We start from the raw sequence: 12,825 nt of genomic DNA, 5'->3' as shown, positions 1-12,825 counted from the left end.
ACACGTTACATTTTCCGCCGTTTCGACGGAGCCGACGCTCTGCGCCGTCAACCCCCTTTGTGCGGCGGGCCGACGCGTGCGCCGCCGGCACCACCGACGCCGGAGATCAACGTTGCCACCGACGTCACACTCGACCGCGGACGTTCCATGAAACTTACCCTTCGACACCGGGATCCCACTCTCGCCGCGAGATCTTCTCGAGACCGAATGTGTCCCGATCGATTCAGGAAACCATACTGATTACCCACAGCCTGCCCGTTTTTCGAAACCCGGTTCAACCCCGCCGGCAGCACGGTTTTTTCGCCAACGTGGCCGGCTTTCAGCGACTTGCGACGCCCGCCACGGTCTTTTGTTGTTTTGCGCTCACGGGGAGGTCTGAAGAAATTTTTAGGTTGTTATTTGGGCCCTTGAGTTGTTTCACGAGTGATGGTTCAGGCGATTTGGATCATTTTCTAAGGGGATGAAAGTTTGGGGAGGGATTGTGAGACACAGTGGGGATTCAGAGGCATACCCTTGTTAGTTTGAGAAGCTGCAGTGAGTTCATTATTGTTCGGTATAACTGAAATGATCTATGATAATGGAAACTGTAAATGCTCATTTTAGCAAGTAGGTAAAGAGAGCTTAGGCGAATGTTTCGATCTTTTTGCAACAGGAATGTAGGTTTGACGGAGGGTTGTACTTTGTACTTGTATCTTAGTACTATTTTTAGAATTTGCGAGATTTTTCAGTGGGTTCCTCATTAACATTGAAAATGATTTAGGAAATGGAAATTGAGATAATTTGGCGCAATTGTAAAAACGTTTTTCAACGTAATGCATTTCCAACTTGCACAGTACTGCTCTGTGCAGCTTATCATTATTAAACAATGATTAACATGAAGAAGACACCTAATGTGTGAATGCTTTTCAATCTTAATAAACTCTTTATGTAGACGTAAAAGCATCCTTCGTACGTGCCTCACAACACCATAAGGACCGGCGACGTTGCCGTGACGTCATATGATTTCAAGCAAGATTATTATACATATATACACAGCTGTATCTGACAAAAATATTTGATGCATCTGCCTTGTTATTTTTCACGGAATTTCAAATACTCATAGTTCCATCGTGCGCGCGTGCATGGTAAAAATTCTACTTTGAGAACTCTTAATGGAAATGTTCATTTTCCACTAATGATTTTCATATATTTGAAGTGATGTATCGATAATTTTAAATTCTCGTCGAAAATGCACAAAATCCGTAATATAATAATCACATATTAGTAAAATGCTTTTAATTTTTCACGTCTCTCTTATGTAAGAAGAAACCTTTCCGCGAAGTTCTAATTAAAGAATTCTATCTAATTAAAAACTCCTTTATACGGTGTTCTTAGAATGAAGCAAATGATTTCGGAGACTAAGGAAACCCTTTTCTGAAACCTTGGCCTTGCGGCGTGCCTGGTAAAAGTTCTACCTTTCAGGGTAGAACTTTCCCTCGGCTAAGTGCGTTCCGCATGTGGCTGAGCTTGAACGTAGTTGATCAAATTGACGATTACCACAACCTCGATTCGGTCGCGAAGGACAACGTGGACGTTAACTATTACGGCACAAATTGCTTGACCAGATGCGAAACTACGGCGTAATTAGTGAACCAACTTTCGGTGGTCATGCGCGGAAATAAGTTGTGTTCTGTGAATGTAGTCACGTCTTGTGACTTCCGGCTGTACGTTATGTTTTTTTTTTTTTAAATTGTGATTAGAAGATGCGGTTCACTTATGTGAAGTTTGATTGTCAAGTCTAGTTTGTTTCATAAAATTTTAAACTCCGTCTGTGCAGAGTATTTATTTCTCTTATTCTTATGGTGATTATTAGAGGGAAGGATTTTTATGCAAACTCTATCTGATTTGCGATAAACAGGAGTTTTAAACAAGAATTAAAAAGAAAAAAATGATCTGGTATTCGAGTACTGCACAAGTAAAAATGTTCAAGACAACGGAGTTAGTGAGAAAAATGGTAATCGATTCGCAGAAATTAGAAATAACGCCATGATGCCTTATGCTGGAGAGTATGTCGCTTATCGACCAAATATTGACTTCTAGAACTTTAGTGAACACGTTGGCGGCAGCAACGCTAACAAGCACTTTGGGATCATTATCCAAAGAGCAATAATCGACTCCGAGTGAGGTCCACTCCTTACTTTTGTAAAAGTAGATCAGTCTTATCATACTTTGGAATTTTGTTATCCAAGGGAATAAGAAAGGTCGCGTACAGTGAAATGGAAAATACAGATACTACAAGCGAGGAAACTATACATTTAAAAAATGAAGAATCGTCAATATTTTTGTATGACAAAGCTTTAAGAACACCGATACGAAAAAGTTTTCTTAAAGCTTTCGATATACCCAATGAATCTGTCGATCCCGTAATTCTTGATACATCATTACCTTACGTAAGTAATTGACCACAACGTGGTATTCTATTGTTTATTCTTACAAATTGATTAATATGAAAGGTGATATGTAGTTTGATGATACGAGCGACAAAAAATAAATCGAAAATGTAGAATAATATTTTTTTGTCCGACGCTTAATTTTCGAGAAACTTGAATTTGAAAACGCAAAATGAACAGGAGCCGGCTGATGCGTCTGATTATGGCAGGTCGGTTCTACTTCTTGTAAATAGTATGCCAGGTGCCCCACCTAGATTGAATATCTTGAATATGTATGTATATCGCTTACTATATCGACAATAGAGAAAGATGTCACAGGAGATTCTTAAATGAGATTATATATTTTAGTATCGCCACTCTATTGTGACTACATTGAGTATAAAAATAATTAAGAAATTAGTAGGATAAGAAAATGAATTATGAATATTTATTTCAATATCAGATATTCGAAAAGATATATTATTTTTAGATTCCTATTTACACTCATTTAAAAACTTATAATTTAAAACCCATCGAGAGACCTAAAACTCCACCCATGCTGTCTATGTTACGATCAAAAGCACTGTAAGTATTACTTGAATATTTTAATGATGTGAAATTAAATTTTCATAGTTAATTATAACAATTTTGTTATTATATTCTGCAATAGTGATCGAAATGATGATGAATTATATTCACCTTCGGAAATACCACCCTCAACAGAACAAGTCAGTAGAAAAGGAAGTTTCAGTACATTGATGTCAAAGGAACATGGGAAAACTTCAAAAATGGAATAAAAAATCTCGATGAAATACTAGCATGAAATAAATAATTTTTATATCATTCCTATATGCGTCTTTAATAATTCGAAAATGATTTCGTAGAATTATCCCTTTGCGGACGAATATTTTTTAAAACATTAAAAACACATTCCTAAGAAGACTAGATCATGTATTAAAATTGTAAATAATAAAATAAAAAAAAATATGTACTGATGTTCCGATATTTAAATAGGATGGTCATCAGATGGTAAAAAGTCTATAAAACAAATATACGTAATTATGAGAAATAATTAAATTTAGATGCATAACTTGCATTATTAATTTCTTATTGTTTATAGATTATATGTATATCATAATCAAAGATTGCATTAAAGTTTTGCATTTTGAAATTAGTCTTACCCCTATCAATACATTCTTCTTGTCATTTTCTAAACTAATCTTATCTTCACGTTTGACAACACACTTTCATTTTGTTATAAAATAAAAATATACCCTTTCGCAAAGCAAGAAATAAGTGGAAAATATTGAAATAATTACTAATAAAAGACTATGCGCAACTTTTAAATCATTTGTATACTACTCTTGGTAGTTTACACTCTGTGGTTTCATAGCACAAGTAATGTATGTACAGAAATATGTACTTATGTATACTGCATATGTATATGTATGTATGTTCTGTGACCGTGATGAAATGTATGGTGTAGTAGGAGCAAGTAGGAGATTCTTACGCATAGGTTATATTTAAAGTATTTATCTTTCAAATCAATGTCGATTTTCTACAGTTAATCGCAACAATATTCATCACTGCAATAGGCGCAGTTACAGTATGCAACAATGAAAAAACTCAACGAATTATTCACAGTTTACTTCTTATTACAATATTTGTATGGTGTTTGTACGACGCACTTGCTCATAAATGTAAAAAATCAGGTACGTATTTGTTAATTTTTCTTAATTTTAATCATGTCCCCGATCATTAAAGATTGTGTCTGTTTTATAAAGTTTGACATAGGTTAAATTAACATAGTCCAATGCTAAGACAACTTGTTTTAACCTCAAAGTCAGTGAACTCTGTAACAAAATGAGTAACAGAAATCTGTAATAACAATCAAATTTTTATTTTACAGGGTGGTGATATTCTATTAGAGACTATTTCATCAAATGTAACAGAAGATGTAATCACATTAGAATTTCAATGCTCGGATGGTACTTTGGTAACACAGCTTATCGACTTCAAAAATGTAACTAACTGAAAACTAAATGTTACATTGCTGTATACTACCGATCATATACTAATCACTAAAATCTTCCCACAGGAAGTACAAATTATAAAAGCCTTGGTTTTGGGTGAAGAGGAACGTGGTCAAAATCAATATCAAGTTTTATGCTTTGTAAACCACTTCTTCAAAGTGGATTTTATATCGTCTGATGCTATGTCTAAATTAAGACAGAAAAATCCTGGAACTGTTCGCATAGCAGAAGAAGATAAAGGTCATGTGAATTATACCATGGACCTATTTTTGGATGTATCTGAATCGAAAGATATTTCTAAACACATTGCCACTCTTTGTGGAGAAGCAGCAGGATCTGCTTACACTAGGAATGAAGATATAAAACAATGGATTCAGAGACCTGGTAAGTACATTTAACAAGTACAAATAATATATATTTTATTGTAATATTGGTATCGGAAGATAATTTTTTTATAACTTTTGGATTAATTATAAATAAAGTAGCATTTCTCTCTCTCTTATCCATTAGGATCATCAGAGCTTCCGCTCATGGCAGCTGTGTACAATGTTAGCACAAATTCTTTAACGCCACAAGGTACAAATGATTCAAAGCCATTATTTGTAACAAGATGTGCAGATACATCAAATATTTGGGCACCTTGTACTTGTTCATTAGAATTATGCATTGGGTGGTACCCATGTGGTTTGAAATTTTGTAAAGGAAAAAGTGATGGTAAAAAAGCTGCCACTCCATATAAGTGTGGCATCAAAACTTGTAAAAAGTGTTTTATATTCTCATATTATTCTAAAATGAAGCAAAATTGTTTATGGGATGAATGACATATAAGAACACTGTAGGTGTGTAAGTTTCGATTTACAGAGAATGATAGGATTATTTCAAATATGGAGAGCTTCATTTAAGTCTATCATATAACATGTTTTCATAAATATTTTCTTGTTCCACTTTTTAAAACCAAATTTAAACTTCTAAGTTAGTTAGATACAAATGCAGAATTTATTTGATTAATTATGCGAATTTCGCAATGCTCACGTATACAAACTCATACCCACAAGATTCATTTATTACAGCAATATTTCTCAGAACTGTTATTTGAATTATATATCAAAATATTTTTAAACATAAGTAACATGGTATATCACAAAATTTAAAAGCAGTTTTCATTAAATTTGTAGTCGTACTCTCACATCTATAGATTTTACTGAATGGATACATTTGTAACAGCAATATTCGTAATCTTTTAAAATAATAATCAATGCACTCTAGGGAAAGATGGTATAAGAAATGCAAACAAATATTTAAGTAAAATAATTTCATTTTGAAGAATCTAAAAATCATTTTAGAGTATGTATCTCACTTCGTGTTTTCATCTCGACACATTCCCAAGTTGATCGTTTAGTAAACTTATCAGGTATATAAACATTCCTAAGATTGCTCACTATATGCACAATGTGTGATAAGAATAGCAACAAAAAGGCACATCGCATCAAATGATTTTAATTAAACTGGATCGCTGTTCATAGAGCGAGATAAATTTTATTATGTGGCTACTTTACACGTATGCATATATGGTTGTTTAGTCAGATTCTAAGTATTCACGTACTTTGTCACAAAGATGATTTTTTATAGATAACGTGCGGTCGTTCAAATCATTCACGAATTTGAGAATGACTGCCCCTTTTTCACATTTACAACTGTTGGTTGTAAACGACGGCTAACAGTGAGAACAGTGTGGGTTACAAATAATCCATTCAGGATATTGTAAATTAGTCATTTATGTGTGAAGCTACAATGCATTATGCGTGTCTGTACAGAATTTTATACATAATTTGTAATGCTGCCATTTATCGGTATAAGATAGATTCCAATTGTATATGGTGCAAGATTCACATTGTAATATATGCATAGTTGAACACGAAAGTATTTGAATTTTTATAGGTATACATAGATGCAATTAAAGATATTAGAATCATGTTAGCAAAATTTTTAATTGTAATTTTTCTTTTAGTTGTTTTTGCATTGTTTCAATAATAACGTTTACTTACTATATCTATTATTTCAATAATGAAATTTTATGCAAGCTTTGCTAATGTAATTCTAACTCATTATAGTTTCAGGAATGTATTGAAGTATTACATTCAATACAGATACCTCATTTAACAAAAGCGTTATTATTCAAATACTTTCATGCTTGACTGGATATTTAAATTCAGGAAGCACACACCTAAATTAGGTCTGTACATAAGTATATTAGGTCTCTTCCAAAAATTGAATTGTATAGTCTGTATTATAAGAATTCGAATATCATTCGGGCGAATGATATTATCAGTTTAAGAGACGACGAGTGACAGAACCCTCTCGTGCATTCCCTTATGGGAAAATTGATGTCCTTCGGGGCTAGAACGGCAGGGGTTTGCACTCATTGTGCTGACGCTAATCTTTCTATTCCGGCATCGTTGAATGCTCTTTAAGATAGTCAGGTTTCCCTCGATATTTCCTGATCGCTCAATATCGGGTTTCCCCCTGGGGTGTCGCTTAGAGAATCGCACTACCATTAAGCGGGATTTTTTACGTGGCCTGGCACACGTTCGAAGGACAAGAACAAAAATACACATTCGATAGCGAATAGCTATTAACAAGACTGCAATATCTGTCCAATTTAACAATAAATTTAGAGTATGTATTCAGACAAGACACAGTCTTCGCGCTTCCTTATAAACGCAAATTGTATCTGAAGAAATTTTTAATGTAAAAGGAAAGGGTTGCATATACTTACTCTTTCGATCGAGTACCTACAGAATTTGTACCATTTCAATGCAAACGATGGTGTTGCAAAGTTAGTGGTAGAACTCGGGTTCTTACTAGCAGCTGCATCTGTTAGAGAAATAAAAGTTGCACATCGTTTGTCATGAATGGACTGCGGATTTCATGCATTTACGATATAAATTTAAAACAGTAACATTAGAATCTAAGTATCACAATATTAATTTCAATTTCTATGTGCTGCATAAGAATTCGCAATTCAATCGTGAACTTTATTACACAAGCATGAAAATAGGGGTGAACGCACACTGCAGCATTTTGCTACAACGCGAAAAGATTATTATAGATGCAGTTTATACTTGTGCACAAACATAAGCTGTATCTACAAAAACCTTGTCACGACAAAAAGAGGCAGTGTATTTTCATCTGAAGCCATTGTGGCTGCTCGATGGAATAATTTGTACGAGTTACGTTCGCGAACAGTAACGTACGTTTGTGTAAGTTTGTACATGTATATACACATACGCGAATAAGTTATATAGCCAGCGAACAAATTGTAGATTAATCGCAAGATTGAGACACTGTTAGCACGTCGATAAATTATGTGTTATTAACATGCATGTTTAAAAGATAAGCGAAAACATACGCGAATTTATGAGGGTATAGTTACTAATTTTACCATGGTCCAAAATGGAAGAAATATTATAAAACAATTGTTCCTGTTCGAAGGACTTACTCATTCATTGTTAATCGTTTCTAAAGGAAAGAAAGGGAAAAGCAAACGTACTGATTTACCACGATAAACAATTTACAACTGGTTGCAAGGGATTTCATTTTCTTTTCGAGTGACGAATGTGATTGTACAATAAGGGAGAAAGGGGGTGCGTTGTAGCATCTGAATGTTTTTCTATCGATACACACCGAATAAGAATTCGATATGACACACCGAGTATGATTTCAACTTTACACATGACATTGTAATTTATACACATATTTTTTATATATATATTTAATAAAAAGAATGAATAAATAATTAGGGCGTTAACCGTGTTTATCATACACCTTCTTAAACATCCGTACCCTTAAATAACAAATTTAAAGCACGAATCACTGTTTCTCACACAATCGAAAACGGTTCGCTACGGGTATCTAAAACTTATGAACCTAAACGCAGCGGCGGCGACCAGGTAAGCGTCGCTTTCTATGCCATCGTTTCTTAGGACAGGCGGAACCGTGGGTGCGTACCTCGCATCTGTAGCAAATGAATTCGAAAATTTTACTTCGATTACTGTGATAATACCCTGGGCTTGCGACACTTAACCGGTCACCGCTGTATACATGCAGTAACGCTTCAAAGAATTAGAACGAATATGGGAATGCTTCGAGAGTGTCTTTTTACTATATAATACAATCTTTCCTTGTATTCCTTTATTACTTTATGTTCGTGAAGCTTTGATATACGAACTCGGTGGAAATGAGATCAAATGTCCTCTGTAATAAAAGCTCGCTGAATGAATACGGATGAAAATTACGGGAAAAACTAGTCAACGAAGAGAATCTTTGAAAGCGTTACTGCGTAACAAAGCTAAATCGAGATTCAATCAGACTGGTCGAGGAATGCATGGGACTATATGAGTTGCTAATTGTCTCTATTAAGTACGATACAATAGTTAAAAGTAATTTAGTACTTTCCCAGCGTTCGCAACGTTTCTCTAAATTTCGTTTTTCTTATAAAATATTTAGATTGGATGCCGCGCGATAAATGTGTCGTCGTTTATTGCCACGCTACGTATAATCATACGCTACATAAAAAGAATAAAAGACTGAAAAGTAGAAGCTTATGCGAGAGTAAAAAGTTATCTCCTATTTACGCTACGTTCACGTTGAATTTCAATTCAGTCAGCTGAACAAAAGGAAAGTAAGAGATCGTGCTTATACACATGTGACAGTGAAGTATCGTTCACTGTTTCGAACTTAATTAATGTACGTCTACTAAGAACAAGGTACTTCGATAATATCTTCACTGCTGTAAGTAACAATTTTTTTTTCGATAAGTACTTCTTTTCGTGTGAGTGCGGCAATGTTTAACTGACAGGAACACGATTGAAATGACACGACTGAGTGACGTTGGTTCGATTACTTTGCTGTGCACAGACAATTTTGCATGTATCAAAATTACGATGCTTCGCATTTCATTTAAAAGAGAAACAGATCTTCGACTAAACTCCAGTGAGAAGTGTCTTGAGAAAATACCACTTATTACATTTCTTCTTTGTTCGAAGTATGAATTGCATTTGCGATTGGTGTTGTAAACATTGCAATGGTATGTATAAAAATGAAAATTATAACGCCCGTCAGTTAAACATTAATATATTACAAAAATATACAGTTCCATCTTTTATTTCTTACGTATATTTTCCATGAATATTATAAATAAAATGACTAAATGTCACGATTTAAGGGCTAAACGTGGTTTCCTTTTTTTTGTTGTAATCTTAATGAATATATAAATTAGCATGTTTTAAGTAGCCTGCCGTAGAACCAGCATGTAATACGTTTACACGCAAGAAAAATTCGTACACCGGAGTTCACTACGGAAATTCTTTTAACGATGTATTTTTCGTTGAGAAATATAGTGATATGTTGTAAATATACAGTGCCATGCGGTGTACCATAAGTGCGTTGGTAGACAAAAAGTAGCTCAACGATTACGCCGCTAGTTTCAACAATCCGTTGCTGATGATATATATATAATGCCGATGATAGCTACGAGATATGGATATGATTTTCTACGGTTTTTAACACGAAACACTGCCGTCGAACGCGTCCAAAAACTGTTTCAGAGTTAAAGTTTCGCTTCACGACAGTTTCAGTGTTATTTAAATTATATTCGACGGAAGAAGCAGTAAGATGAGCAACGAAAACGGGCTTATTTTCTTCACAGATTCATAATTTATAAAGGGCGTGGTCATTTCGACAATTGTATACTTATATATAACAAAGTCTGTTGTCAATATTTGAAAAAAAAAAATATGCCGAATAGGAGAAAGTGCTTCCAAGTTTTCGGAAGTTTCGTCAGTAATTCAGGTCACGATCTAAAACAAGGTGCTCTTTCCTTTTTAACAAAAGAAATGCATTGATCTGTAAAAATTACAATAAAATGTCCGGAATATGAGAAAATCACTTTTCAAGGAAAGATCGTCGACTGTTTGAGTGCCGTTCGAAAGAGTCTTTGGTACCTCACACTAGCTCCTCCGTCGAGTATAAATGACTACCATTAACATGTTATAACGATATCAGCACCGGAAGATGGTACGTAGTACAAAGATGTGTATAAGCACCGGATTCCTTGTAAATGTTATGTGTATACCTACGGTTCTTGGTGCTACAGCCATAAGATAAGTCGCCCATAGAAACAAAATGTCTAGGAGAACACTAGCTACTGTAACATGTCTTGCGCACGTCGGCAAGTATTACACTGAAATCGTCGTCCGCCTTCGGCACGTGCTCCATGCTCTGAGGTTGCTGTTGTTGTTGCTGTTGCTGCTGCTGCTGCTGCTGTTGTTGTTGTTGCTGTTGTTGTTGCTGCTGCTGTTGCTGTTGCTGTTGCTGCTGCGACGGATGTTCAGAATACTTTGCCACGTCCATACTCTGATGGTACTGCTCCATCGTGTGGCCGATGCCCACGTTCGAACACCGAGTATCTTTGTTTTGATCGTCGACGATGCATTGAGAGTTCGACATGTCCATCTGGGATTGCTGCGGCGCGTAATAGCGCAGATCGCTGGCGTAATTGTGATTGCTGTCGAGCAAATTCTGCGATGACAAGCTGCTGTGAGCCACGCTGGTCGGCTGCGAATATTTGAAATACTTTTCGAGCTGAAGCGTCTGCTGTTGCTCGTCGTCCGCGGACATCCCAGGGTCCATGTGTCCCAGGATCGAATGCTGTTGGCCTGGGTTACCAGTCTCTGATTGGTAGTCTTGGTGGTGGCTCATTTGATACCGGTGGGTCACACCTGGAATGAGAACGACATCGGAGCGAATCGTTATTAGTCCTCTGTGATACGAATTTGTTATATGGGTATACAAAATTGATGTAATTCGAAAGCAGCAAACATCGATTCCGAGACGTAAATTAATCATGAATTCATAATTTAAAAATAAATTGAATCCAGTCTGATGTGTGAAGTGAAAGTTGAAAATTGCGGTGCACAACCACCTTGATTAAGAAGAAGTATCAGGACAAAATACTTTTGCCATGTTGTTGCCAAAAAACATGATAAGTCTGTATGTTACTTCAAACTTCTATTGAGCTGTAGAGGATTAGTGTGATTTTGTCCAAATAACAGCGGCGAGGGAATCTCGTTAAGTTAGACTTGTGTTACAAAGTTTTCAGTAGAAAGTAGCTTCACTTAGCAGTAATAAGTGATCTCTTATTTGATGTAACAAGAAGTCAGTTCCAATTAGCTCAAACTCCTTGTACTACGATTTCGTTCACAGTTACACTGATTAGCGCTTCTTTGTCCTGAATAATTTCTCTCAATAATAAAACGAGACGATCAAATTATGTCTTGTATGTAGAATTAAATTTTCATCACGAGGAGTGGAGATCTTACCGAGTTTAAAATGACAAGAAAACTATACCAAAGGCTGTAAAGTATCTAATAACCAGCAAATGCAATATAATTTGCTTGTCGAAACAACATTGAATGTTAATAAAAGAAAAAGATGCTGTAACTTCGGAACTACGTTCCGGTTACACGTTCGATTGCTAGCCAAAAATATTTTCAAAGGAAACCATGGCGAGATAGAAACGAAGGAATAAGAAGTAATTCGCATGTCCTTGATGACTGGCAACCGACCAAACGCGGTAATCTATATTTGAGGAAAAATTCATAAAGTATTACCGGAACAGCCTTCGGCAGCACCGCGAAGTCCCATCGATTGTTGCCGATTGGCACACTGGACGGGATTATAGTTGCTCTCGACGCTAGACTGCATGGAATAGTTGGCAGTTTTCGAGGATTGTGTGCTGGTGTAGTGTTGCAACGACTGATCGTGCGGGGATGCGACCGGCGGATAAAAAGTGCCCGTCACAGAGCCAACGTTTTCGAATCCGGAGCGCAGTTTATTACACGATACCATCATTCCATTCGCAATGCCAACTGCGGCTATGCTCGACGGTTGTCTCTCGAAATTTAAGTAACTCACCTGTAACATATTAAAAATTTCAACTCAATTTATGGTGTACACAGTTACAGTAGAATCTCGATTACCCGAGCTCAGCAAAGTGACACGAATGTTCGGATAATGGAACAGTTACCTAATTACAGTGACAGATTTCATCTTTATTAATTTAATTTAATAATAATTATTATTTATTTATGTGCACATATACGAGATGACCCATTATAACACTGACGACATAAAAGCAAATCGCACGAATATAATTATAAAAGAGTTAGAACAATACAGAACGAACAAGAATAATAATAATAATAGGTGAGTGAGAAAGACATAAATATAAATTCAATAAAATAAAATATAAGACAGAAATAATAGCAATAGTGAAAATAAGGATAGATCTTTGTTGTACTTTAACGAGTCTAACTCGTAACTTC

At 35.6% G+C, this 12,825-nt stretch overlaps 3 protein-coding genes across 3 annotated transcripts in view; 2 read left to right on the top strand and 1 right to left on the bottom strand.

Moving 5' to 3' along the window:
* Positions 1-113: 113 nt before the first annotated feature.
* On the top strand, positions 114-3,257 carry LOC143259148 (uncharacterized). Its single transcript, XM_076520104.1, has 3 exons — positions 114-2,429; positions 2,899-2,993; positions 3,079-3,257. Exons 1-3 carry the CDS (start codon positions 2,256-2,258, stop codon positions 3,203-3,205), a joined length of 396 nt encoding a protein of 131 aa, XP_076376219.1. The 5' UTR covers positions 114-2,255; the 3' UTR covers positions 3,206-3,257.
* A 577-nt stretch (positions 3,258-3,834) lies between these two features.
* On the top strand, positions 3,835-8,237 carry oaf (BRICHOS-like domain-containing protein out at first). The gene is made up of 4 exons (XM_033485959.2): positions 3,835-4,120; positions 4,318-4,431; positions 4,507-4,825; positions 4,952-8,237. Exons 1-4 carry the CDS (start codon positions 4,025-4,027, stop codon positions 5,260-5,262), a joined length of 840 nt encoding a protein of 279 aa, XP_033341850.1. The 5' UTR covers positions 3,835-4,024; the 3' UTR covers positions 5,263-8,237.
* The window catches only part of LOC117229471 (uncharacterized), a 59,278-nt gene continuing 54,648 nt past the window's right edge, over positions 8,196-12,825 (bottom strand). The window contains exons 8-9 of the mRNA XM_076520103.1: positions 12,112-12,415; positions 8,196-11,220 (exon numbers count right to left, since the gene is read on the bottom strand). Of these exons, the coding sequence (XP_076376218.1) occupies positions 10,640-11,220; positions 12,112-12,415 (885 nt within the window). The 3' untranslated portion in view covers positions 8,196-10,639. The remainder of the gene's footprint in view (positions 11,221-12,111; positions 12,416-12,825) is intronic.

This window comes from Megalopta genalis, chromosome 3, assembly GCF_051020955.1.
Source record: "Megalopta genalis isolate 19385.01 chromosome 3, iyMegGena1_principal, whole genome shotgun sequence".
Classification (NCBI taxonomy): domain Eukaryota; kingdom Metazoa; phylum Arthropoda; class Insecta; order Hymenoptera; family Halictidae; genus Megalopta; species Megalopta genalis.
Note: the sequence above shows the minus strand (reverse complement) of the source record. Positions and strands in the feature narration are given on the sequence as shown.